At 41.1% G+C, this 12,520-nt stretch overlaps 1 protein-coding gene across 3 annotated transcripts in view; it reads left to right on the forward strand.

Annotated features, from left to right (window-relative positions):
* Positions 1–23: 23 nt before the first annotated feature.
* LOC147026086 (uncharacterized) overlaps positions 24–12,520 on the forward strand; it is a 66,054-nt gene continuing 53,557 nt past the window's right edge. For all 3 annotated transcript variants that reach the window (XM_085881127.1, XM_085881128.1, XM_085881129.1), the window contains exons 1-2: positions 24–5,531; positions 5,797–6,012. In XM_085881127.1, coding sequence (XP_085737253.1) covers positions 3,492–5,531; positions 5,797–6,012 — 2,256 coding nt within the window. In that variant the 5' untranslated portion in view covers positions 24–3,491. The remainder of the gene's footprint in view (positions 5,532–5,796; positions 6,013–12,520) is intronic.

Here is a 12,520-nt window from a genome sequence, read left to right on the forward strand (position 1 = left end):
CAGCAAATTCTCACCAACTTCACAAAGGACACCATGGAATCTTTTATGTCTACTGACCAATGTCGGCAAACGAGACGCCCGTTTAACATCCAGCCATGTGACGGCACACACATTGAATCACACTGCCTGTGAAATACCAGGATGACAGTCTATAGCTGGGTTAAGATTTGTACCCAGGCTAGACAGCTTTGAGGTGAGTGTGTATCTCTAGGCCATCCTGAGTTATACTACATTTGTCCATTTCTTCTCAAGCTGCACTTTGTGGAGCAATCCAAATATTTTTGTGGATAAGGAACATCTCTCCATCAAAACACGATCACAGGGTTGTATTTCCTTTTATTTTTGTTTTAATATGAAATTGCTAAATGATGGCTGCACGTCATGTTCATGCTGGGAGGAGGAATTACTTCCTGCACAAGAAGCAAGCATTGTGTGTGTGTGTGTGTGTGTGTGTGTGTGTGTGTGTGTGTGTGTGTGTGTGTGTGTGTGTGTGTGTGTGTGTGTGTGTGTGTGTGTGTGTGTGTGTGTGCGCGCGTGCGCTCTGGAGGAAGTAGTTCTCAATGGGGGAGTGACACGTGACCAATGAATGCAAATACTGTCGTGGGATCCACCGTCGTTTTCATCACCTATGAAATATGATGAAATTTAGAGGAAGAAAACGTCAAAACGTTTGTTTAAATCGCATTTTTAGCTCGCCTGTTCGAAGAACAGAGAGCGATCGTGACACCCCTGGCGTGAGCGTGAAAATGTTAAAGTTTTTGGTGCAAGTTATTTAAAAGCTTGCCATTCATTTAATATGTGTACTACGATGCTGATATTTGGCGTGGAGGTTCCTTTGGGGTATACTATTGGTGTAGTGAAGTTGAAATTATAAAAAAATTTCAATTTTTAAAAATTTTTTGACCTGTTTTGAACTTAACTTTTTTGGTGCAAGTTATTTAGAAACTTGCCATTCATTTAATATGTGTACTACGATGCTGATATTTGGCATGGAGGCTCCTTTGGAGTATACTATTGGTGTAGTGAAGTTGAAATTAAAAAATAATTTCAATTTTTTTTTAATTTTTGACCTGTTTTGAACTTAACTTTTTTGGTGCAAGTTATTTAGAAACTTGCCATTCATTTAATATGTGTACTACGATGCTGATATTTGGCATGGAGGCTCCTTTGGAGTATACTATTGGTGTCGTGAAGTTGAAATTAAAAAATAATTTCTATATTTTTTAATTTTTGACCTGTTTTGAACTTAACTTTTTTGTAGCACATCAACGTTAAAGTTTTTGGTGCAAGTTATTTAGAAACTTGCCATTCATTTAATATGTGTACTAGGATGCTGATATTTGGCATGGAGGTTCCTTTGGGGTATATTATTGATGTAGTGAAGTTGAAATTAAAAAATAATTTCAATATTTTTTAATTTTTGACCTGTTTTGAACTTAGCTTTTTTTGTAGCACATCAACGTTAAAGTTTTTTTTTTTTCCTTTCTAATGTTTTTATCTACCACTATTTTTTACTGAGTACAATATACAAATACATATATTTCTTTAAAATTATTTGGATCAGAATTCACTGCAATGCTTTATAAAAAATATTATTAGACTAGTCTTTTAAAAACGATAAATGTATAAACAGGTGAGTATTGGGTGGCTTTGACACCAACTCTGGTTAGCTCGCCTGTTCGAAGAACAGAGAGCTATAGCGATACCCCCGGCATGAGTGTGAGCATGAAAATGTTAAAGTTTTTGGTGCAAGTTATTTCCTTTCTAATGTTTTTATCTACCACACTATTTTTTACTGATTACAATATACAAATACATATATTGCTTTAAAATTATTTGGATCAGACTTCACTGCAATGCTTTAAAAAAATATTATTAGACTAGTCTTTTAAAAACGATAAATGTATAAACAGGTGAGCATTGGGTGGCTTTGACACCAACTCTCTGGTTAAAGTTGCACCAAGCATCCATCTGAAATTGATCTTTCGAGGCTCATGGAGGAACCTAATCTGCATGTAGTTGTCTAAATTAAATCACCTGCAGGGCAAAGATATTAGTAGACAATGTACTTTAACATGAATTTCAGACCAGTTTTGACAATGGACACACACACACACACACACACACACACACACACACACACACACACACACACACACACACACACACACACACACACACACACACACACACACACACACACACACACACACACACACACACACACACACATATATTGTGGGATTTGAACCTGGGTACATGCATCTAATCATTGGTTCAGAGGAAACAGTATAAACAAACTCATTTTTTTCGACATTTCAATTCATCTCATTTTGTTGATGGCAAAGCTCCTATCATTTGTAAATAATTGCTATTTGTAAAAGTCTATTGATCCGTGACGTCACGTGTGATGACTACTGGTTTGGCCAATAGACGAGCGATCTTACGATCACAGCACTCGCATCGGACATGCAATTAATCCGCCACTTCGAACTTGCCGTTTCGTCTCTAAAAACCCCGAATGGATTTCTACCGTTCAGTATCAATATAAATCCACGCCAAAGTGAACAATCGAAGTCCATACTGTATGAGCGCTTTTTTATGCAGTCTTGGAATAATTTCCCATCGCACACGGGGTTCCTGACGTCAAATAAATAACCACTTTTAAAAGAGTGCAGTTTTAACCTTCGTGTGAGTGTTTATTTATAAATGTCCGAGTCGAAATGGACGGATAATCATCTTGAGAGTCGAGAGAGATCGTGAGGTGCGGTTAAGAAAACTTGAGGTAATAATAAAAATGGCGGGATTAAGCGAAGCCTGAGGTAAATGCGAGGTCAACTGAGGAAATACGTCATTCAAACGGAGATCGATAAGGTAAAACGTGTTTTTAATTTTTATTTGAGAAAACGTTTGGTGGCGGTAATGGTAATCAGGGACGTCGTGTGGGATTGAAAACGTGAAGGAATTTGTCCGGTCGTTCGGTGCGAGAACGACTTCACCCATTCAGCACCGAAGCCAGCTCCTTGTCGAATCCACGAGAGAAGATCGGGGCTGAGGTGCGAAGCGTGAAGACATCGATCGAGGAGGTCAAACGAAGTCTTCCTCATCGGAAATTGTCCACGTATTCTAACCGAGGCAAGGGCACGGAGAAAAACCGCAAGAGATGAGGAAATGGCGATCAGAGTGAAAGAAAACATCGTTTCAGAAAATACCCGGCAAAGGGTGAGGTGACGCCTTTGGTACTGATTCTTTCTGGCTGCCTTGAAGCAATATGTCACCTATACGAATCTCTGAAGATGCATCGAACTGAGTGTCGGTTCCTGGTTTATCAGATCGAGGTGCTGGGTTCGTTTTAAAGAGCTCTTGTGATTCCGAAATCAACTCTACAAATCTTGCCAATTCCAAAGGTGCCAGATCCCTGCCTTATACCGTGATAACTGCACCCAGGTCCTCGTCAGGCATCATTCTCAACATCTTCCTAACCCATCCTGATGTCAGTGCTATGTTCGGACAGGGTGCCTTCTGCTTGGGTTGAATCGGGGGCCCGGAGTAGGTGTAACACTCAAACCAAGTCTCTATCTTCTTCTTCTTCTTCTCCTTCTTCTTCTTCTTCTTCTTCAGAATGTGAATCTCATGTGAACCAGCCTCGCTCCCAATCTCCCTCTTTCTGCCATTTGGCTAGTAGACCCATGCGAAGCCACACTGCCTTCACTACTGATGCAAGCTCAAAATCTGTTCCAGTTCCTGCAGCCAGTTCAGGCCTGGAACCTCGTTTCCCATGGGGCGACCCGCTTTCCTGGAACTCTGCATACAAATCTCAAGCACTGGTGGGTTTAACCCCGACAGCCTTACCAAGAAGGTCAGACAGTGGTATGCAAACTTGTGTCCTGAATCCTGCTAGGGAGGACATCACAAAAATGTTGCCTGACGATGCCTGTTCTGACACTTCTGCTGCTAAGGGCTTCAAAGAAAGCATCAACAGTGGCAGGACCTCAAATTTGAATCCTTTCAACACCAAGGCATGCAACATTGAAATATCAAGCGTGGAAAATTCTCACAGAGACGTTTCTCAAGGTGGAAACTCGAGCTCCGAAGACCTCAGCGCTGATAGGACCATGGTCTTTGAAAACAGAGTCTGCAACACAAAAACTCAGTGTTTTGAGAATGATGACAGATATCTGAACATTGATGACACTTCCAGAGAAAGAGACATTAAAGATTTAGACTGGACAAGCTCGATCAAGGAGATGAAGTTTGGGGTCAATAAATGGAGCTGCACAGAGAACTCGAGCACAAACGTGTATTCTGAACGTCTGTCAATGAAGGCCAGTTTGGATATTGTTGACTCTGTGAATGCAGATGAAGATGTCTGCAACAATTGCAGTTCTAAGTTGGATGGTATTGGAATTATGAGTAACAACTGTGGCAGACACTCCAACAGTTTCAACTTGATGACGGTTGAAATTGGATGCTCCAACAATCCAGATATGACACTGTGCATTGAGAATGATGACAGCATGGATGTACATCGAGATCTTTTCAAATTGATATATTTTAATTCAAATCTAGCCAATATATTCAGGACAGCAAATGAGAACACGAGGCTGAGCTTGTTTCCGTTTGGAAACAAGGCTGAGGCTCGTGCGTTCAGGAGGTGTTGCCGGATCAAAAGCGATGGTGAGAAAGTCATTATGGAGATTTCCGGAGATGAATTGAGAAGAATATATGATGAGGTACTTTGGTGGAAGAACAAGAAAGCAATCAAGCATGTTGATGCATTGGAAGACGAACATTGTATGATGAACCAAAGAGAGAATGATGTGTTGAGAGAATGGTTTAAGGAGACTTTTGATTGTGGTCATATTGAATGCAACTTCTGGAATGGAGGCATACAGATGAAGATACTTGAAGGAGAAAATGGATGGAGAGAGAATAATGGAGAAACAATCTCGGAGAATAAAATATTGGAGATGAAGGAAGTTGTGTGCAATGATAAAAAGGAATTAAAGAATTTTGAGAAAAACCTCAATGAGATAGACCTTGAGCAGCTAAGTGCAGTGATGGAAATTGATGATGGGGCGAAGATGAGCAATACGGTTGTAAGGTGTCCTGGCAAATTTGACCGGGGGAGAGAGGGAGTGTTTGAGGAAGACAGTATAGATGAAGATATGAGCTGGAATATAAATTCTGATGTGTATGATGATGCAGGGAAATTGCAAGATCTTTCAGAAGACATAATCATGGAAAAGGTGGAATGTAAACATCAAATGACAACACAGAGATGGCAGATGTGGGACGTTCAAGGGGACTTCGGTAATTTATTGAGAAGGAAAAGTGTCGAGGAGTATGACTTGGAAGGCTCTAGGAAGAAGGACTGGAATACTGAGGTTGTTACACTTGAGGAGGAGCTGTGTAGGAGAGAAGAAGAAGTGTGGATGGCGGCACAACTTGGTCAGGAGCTGCTTCATCAGAACTCGGAACTCCGAAGGGAGCTGTCTCACTTGCACGAGGATCTGGCGCAACGTGTTGAGGTCTTGAATTCACATCATCACCTCAAGTAACACCATCAGTTATATTTTTTTTCACAGACAATCAACAAAACACCACCATGATTTAGAGTACATTTTCATATTGTGCATTTCACTCGTGTGTTTTCCATAACAAGCATCATTATCGGTTATAACACGTTTTGAAACAAACTCGGCAAAGATCACCATAAAACTATCAGATAATGAAACAACAGAGATTGAGACATTGAGAAAATTGTGTGAGGGTGAATATGATGTGATGTTTTAGACTTTGGCGCAGGAAAACTACAGCCTTCGGGGACGAATGGCATGGCGTGAAGCGGCACTGCAAGGCCGAGTGGCCGACTTGGAGATCGAGTTGGGACAAGCCATGGTTCAGGTGGGAGAGTTAAAGGATGCGTTGGTTAAAGCACTGGCAAATGAAGAGCACACCAAGAGGCGAGCCGAAGATCTTGCTGAAAGACTCCGAGAAGAAGAGGAATCGGTATGAAGCGTGTGCAAAGAGATTGTACTTACTTTCAAGCAATACAAAGTGAGATGGGAAATATGGTACAAGATAAGAAGTTAGAAAATATACAATGTGATGATGGAAAGCTGGAAGGTTTAAATGCACCAAAACTGCAGAAAATATGAGGCAGTTGTGGATATGCAAAGCTCTACCTCTAAGGGTATGGTGGTAGATTAGTTGAAGCGAGCTGGTCTGGTGTCACAGCAGACATGAGTTTTCAAGCTTCTGCAGAAGGAACTTAAACTAAACCCAAATATATTTGGTATTTTTAACAGACCCAATGCAACTGACCATTATTCCTGTTAGAATCAGAATGCTCCAAAATGTCAAATGGTGAACAAATTTGACAAGCAACTTCCCACTGGTACCAGTTATAATCTTATTTAGACATAAATCATCTCTCTACTTCAGTAAGCAACCTATTCTATGATTTTATGCCTGGTGTTGGCTTAATGGTTTGAGTGGTGGGTTTGGGATCCTCGGATCCTGAGTTCAAATCCCGCTCAGCTGTTGAATTAATACCAGGTGGGGTTAACTTGGCCTTTCATCCTTCCGAGGTCGGCAAAATGAGTGTCAGCATGCTGGTATACTGTGGCGGTGTGGCGACCCGTCCAGGATTGTGCCCAATAGCCAAGGAGACTGCTTAAGCAGCACCAACGCTCTGCACAGAATATGGTCCCAATCTCCTCCTATGACTTTCCTGACAATATTAGAAAGTAAGACCTGTCACTTCCAGAGAAAATAAATAAAAATTAACTTTCACCATTTACAAATCATGTGAATAAATTATTGAATATCAGCTGCTTTTTTGTTGATATCCTTTTCTCACCTGCGTTGCAAGTAGAGCGACCTGCTTTGTGATGCTTTAAAAGGCGGTGTATAATTGGAAATGCTGTTTGATAGGTTGATATGCAGGGGTTCACAACTGGTACGCTGGTACTCATGTGTGGTAAAAAAACAAAACAACTGAATGTGTACTTCAAAGATGTTCATGAAGCTCAAAAACGTATGAGCACAATAGAGGATTTTAATAGTAGTCTGGTGGAAAATGAGAAAACCTTGAATTTCATTACAGACTGTTTTTTGACTGATTCTGGGTAATTTGAGGGTGCTGAATCCAAATTTGTCAGGTGCCACTTCGTCGCTCTTGGGGAAAATGAGTTCTTTAAGATGGCGTCCAAGATGTCTGCTCGTTACAATTTTTACCATATTTCAGCTCCTAATAATGATAGAATTGCAATTTTTTTCATCAATTTGTATGTTTTTGGGTGCAGGAATGCAACAAAGATGTTGTTAAGCATGTATCTTTATCTGAAATCAATTTGGCGTCCAAGATGGCGGATCAATAAATTTTTGATGATACCGCTTCAGAAAATTTTCCATATATCATTTGTTTAAATGAATTAATCTGTTCTTCCTTAGCTGATGGAACAGCATGGTGCAATGACTTTAAGAGAAAATTGACTGAGATTGTGTAGTTGTGGTGATGGTGTTTTACATTATACTAACAGATTTCTTCATTTTCAGGTGATGTAAATGATGGCCACTGCTGAAACACCTGCATGCTGCTTTCCAGCAATATTTGGCTGTAGTGCAGAAAATTCAGCGCTTTTAACTGGCACACAAGCTAGAATAGAACGCATTATAGCAGGAAGTGGCGTTAGATGTGATGGGTTCCGCGAACAATTGGAGGTAGTGAAACATGAACAATTCTTGCATGACCGTTGTAGTACTCATTCTGTGTACTTTCACAAGAACTGTGTGTACACTTAAGCATCAAAGATACACATATAGCGATATGTTTCAAAGCACAGCCAACAGACCACACCTGAAGAGCCCTAAAGAAAGAAGATAAAGCAACCTGATGTCCCAACTTTTAACTTTAGGAGGCACTCCCTATTCTGTGGTGAAGAATGCAAGACAGAAGTGGATCCACGACATCCAGATCGATGGAGACTTTGGTACTGCCAATCGTGGGGAGGACAAAACTTTCAAGCAAGGAATACTTGATGTATGTGACCAACGGAATGATGAACAAGCACAGCAGGTTCGACTTCGAGTGCAAGGTGCAGTGAGCAATTTACATGCTGCCGACGCCCAGTACCATAAAGATTGTGAAGCCATTTTCATGTCCCCCTGCAATATTCAGGCAGCTAAAAGCAAGACATGCCCAGCACCACATCATGTAGATTAAGCTTTTGAAAAACTGGTTGACAAAATGTCAAACAATGACACAAAAATGTGGAACTCTGTTGAACTGCATGAAACATACAAATCTCTTGGTGGCACAGTTGATTCAGTCTCTGTCAGAACAATTTGGTACTGACTTTCTGGTACTCTCTAGTCCTGGAGTGGCTTGCCTGATAGCTTTTTGTAACAAGGTAACAGGACGTCTCAAGCTGGTACCTATAGAAGATGATGATAGTGCTGCAATGACAAAGGTGGCCAAAAAAATTGTCCGTGAAGCAAAGATGCTGAAGCAGGAAAATCTACATCTCGGATGATAATTTTTAAAGGTGATGTCATTGTTGGTGCCAGTCCAACTTTGATTGAGTTACTGCTGAAAGTGTCAAAGTTTGACAACACAAGTCCACAGTCTGCCCTGATTGGAAATATCATGACAAATGTTGTGACAAAGAGACCATCTCTTTTACAAATATCATTAGGTGTTGTTCTCAGAGATAAAGCAATGATAGAAAAAATGCATGAACTTGGTGTGCGCTGTTCGTATGAATCAGGAGTTTATGGGTCAAAATTCTGATGCTGGATTGGTGCAAGCCAGAGCTGACAATTTTGATGCCAATATCTCATCACAGAATGGCTTGCGTTCTACTCATGCTCTTGCACTTCTGTTTACTCAGGCACAATTGAACAAAACTGAAGGCAGGGAAGAAAGTTCCACAATCAGATGCATTAAGAAGGAGGAAATGAGAGATGATTTCTCCACTGATGTTGATATTGAGCGTTATGTCGGCCACCAAAAAAACAGATATGCCAGCAGCTGAGGTCATTCGTACACCATTACCACAAAAACTTCTGATTAGTCAAGTCATCTCTCAGAGAAGAGCTCATGAAATGGACTTCCATCTTCTTCAAGGATATTGCAAATCAAGCCAACATCCCAGAATTCAATGGGTATACCACTGAGAAAGCACGTGAAGAAGGTCATGCTGTTGCCCCAAAAACATTAGCTGTGTATTGTCCACTAATTGATATGGTACCATCAGAACCTGACACCATATTAACAGCCTTGGTTGAGGCAGAGAAACGTACATAAATGACAGGACAGAAATACACAATCTTCACTCTGTATGGGCTGTATGAGAAAGAATTTACATGTATGCAGAGACATATACCTGACCTGATGTAAGACAATTGAGACCATAAACTTTTAGTTTAATCAAATAGTCACAAGTTTGTGTATTATGAAGTGCTTTCAGGATTTTTCAACCTTTATTGGGTTTCCCTCTATATGCAAATTAGTCAGCTAACTGGCACTCTTGATATTCATTCGTTTTCACAAATTTTACAAGACATCAAAGTTGTAAGTTATTTGGATCACAAAGGCCTAGTGACTACTTCTAAGTACAATTATGGTTCTTTAGCCTCAAATTGTTGTCAGTATTTGCATATTAAACTTTCAATTTCAGTTATATGCCAAGGCTCTATTATTTTTCAGAGACTGAGAATATTGCAAAGTTATACCATTAGAACAAGTTTCAGGTCCAATGAAAAGCTGATGGTTGGACAAAAATTATTTTAGTAGTCATCTGGGCTTCCATATTGAAAAACGAAGTCAGATTCTATCATTACTAATGGTATTCCAAACACCTGTGCAGCAAGAAACAGAATTTGCTTTGCAATCATGACACCAATGTACAAACTATTTTGAAAAATAATTAATTGGTGATGATCAGGGGTCACGATTTGATATGTAATGTATTGATCCGCCATCTTGGATGCCAAATTGATTTCAGATAAAGATACATGCTTAACAACATCTTTATTGCATTCCTGGACCCTAAAAACATACAAATGGATGAAAAAATTGTTATTCTATCATTATTAGGGGCTGAGATATGGTAAAAATTGTATTGAGCGGACATCTTGGATGCCATCTTGAATATCTCATTTTCCTCAAAGGTGATGAAGTGGCACCTGACGGATTTGAATTCAGCACCCTCAAATTACACAAGATCAGTCAAAAAACATTGTCTGTACCTAAATTTGAGGTTGAGATAAAAATGCCAGTTTTTCCACGGGGCCATCGGTTTTCTCAGCGAGTATAGGTGAGATTCTTCCATGATAATTCTGATATACAGTACTGTACTGTACTGTTATTTCAAAATTTAAGTGCACAAAATTAAGTTTAAAATGATAACATAATTTCTAAGTTGTATCACAACTTATAGGATTAAAAAAAAAAACATAGACCAAAGGAGAACATATGGGCAAAGCGGACGAAGAGGAGGTTTTCTCAGCTAATGTCAGTGAAATTGTTCCATGAAACTTCTGATAATTGATACGCTGCAATTTCAAAATTAAGTTTATAAATGAAAACATTATAATTTACAAGTTATATTGTAGGTTTATAACTTATAAGATAAAAAAAGATCAAGGAGAACATGCAAGCTAGGAGGAAGAAGAGGTTCAGGATTATGTCCAATGGAGATCGGGGGAGTGCTCGTCTCACTCCAATGTTTCGATTTACACGCTGATCACATCACGTGCCTTCTGGGTGAATGGTTTGCATTAGCGGGAACAATCATCTGGGTGGCAGACAGATGGTTGTTCTTTGTGGATTATGCAGTCTTACCATGTGAGACATAATCTATGGTGATGCTCACCATAAGTCAACACGTTTGATGTGTATGTGTGTGCGTGTACATGTACATGTATGTATGTATGTATATACAAATATATACATATATTGTTACGAATTTGGAAGTCTTGTGCACACAGACAGACAGCCGTCCCCGTAGCTTAGTTATTTTGATAAGTATGTGTTTCTAGTTAGGGTCCCGTCCCTAGTCTAATGGCAATTAAATGTTCGTGCGCTGCAGAGTTATTACTTACGAAATCTAAAGATTTCGTAAGTATATTGATGACTTCCGTTTCTGTTTGTTTGTTTGTATGTTTGTTTGTTTGTTTGTAGGCACGATAACTCGAGAACGGAAGAAGCTACCAATGTCAAATTACACCATGTGATTCAGGAGGGTGATGGGAAGTGCTGATTAGATTTTGGTCGAAATCGGTCAAAGGTCAAGGTCACAGTGAGGTCAATTATTCGATTTTTGATGGTTTGGTACAGATAACTCGAGAACGGAAGAAGCTACCAATGTCAAATTACACCACGTGATTCAGTAGGGTGATGGCTAGCGCTGATTTTATTTTGGTCAAAATCGGTCAAAGGTCAAGGTCACAGTGAGGTCAAACATCCAAAAAATGATAACTCGAGAACGGAAGAAGCTACCAATGTCAAATTACACCACGTGATTCAGGAGGGTGTTGGCTCGCGCTGATTAGATTTTGGTCAAAATCGGTCAAAGGTCAAAGTCACAGTGAGGTCAAACATCCAAAACATTCGATTTTTGATGGTTTGGTACAGAATCATCGTAGAAACTTCTAGTTTGCGTCGCTACCTTCTCGAGAGACAGCTTTTATTTGACAAGGTCAGAGGTTAAGTTGACGATTTCGTAAGTACCAGTCTATGACTGCTTGTTTTTATAGTTAGGATTTTTACATCCACGACAACAATGCCCATCTTCACTTTCACACGACAACACTCTGCTCGCGGCATTCTTTGCGCGCTCGCCAGCAAGTGCACGCGTGGGCGGAGTCTAACAGGCATGGCGTCCCTCTTTAGCCAATCGGCAAGAAGCGGGCGTTTCACCCGCCCCGTTTCCGACCCAACACGATCGTCATTACGTACTTAGCCGAAGGCGAGGAGGTGGGCGGAGCCACAAACGCCTCCGATCGGGACTCCACCCAGGAGGGTGGGAGTTGCCCCGCCTACCATGGGCCTGTCCAATGGAGGACGGCCAGGGAATCGTGCGATGGGTCCGACCATTGAGGAGGCGAGTGGCCAGGAGAAGAAGCCCCCCCCCCTCCGGAGGGGAAGGTGTGGTTGTCTGGACCAGACGGAGAGAGACGGTGTGCTCGTGGCAGGAGTGTTGGCCAGTTCAAGAGATCGTGGCGTTTTACCAAGCAGCGAGGATCGTGTGTGAGACATTCCTGGTGGGAGAGGACATTCTCAGTCCATGCATTTCCAACCTGGCATCCAAAGCCAGTGAGTGGTTGTCGACGAGGGCCCTGCAGACGGTCGTGGTCGTGGACTTCGGGTCGTGGGTTCGAGTCCCACCGTGGTGATTCGAGTCGGTGTGACCGCACGAGGCGGGGAAGGTACCCCGGGCCGGCTCTACCGACTGAAGACCCATCGGGTCCATTTTCTTTTTGGGTGTGCGTGTCTGTATTCGGGCCTGTC

The sequence above is a fragment of the Eptatretus burgeri genome, chromosome 5, assembly GCF_056783735.1.
Source record: "Eptatretus burgeri isolate ZD-2024b chromosome 5, Ebu_testis_v1, whole genome shotgun sequence".
Lineage (NCBI taxonomy): Eukaryota > Metazoa > Chordata > Myxini > Myxiniformes > Myxinidae > Eptatretus > Eptatretus burgeri.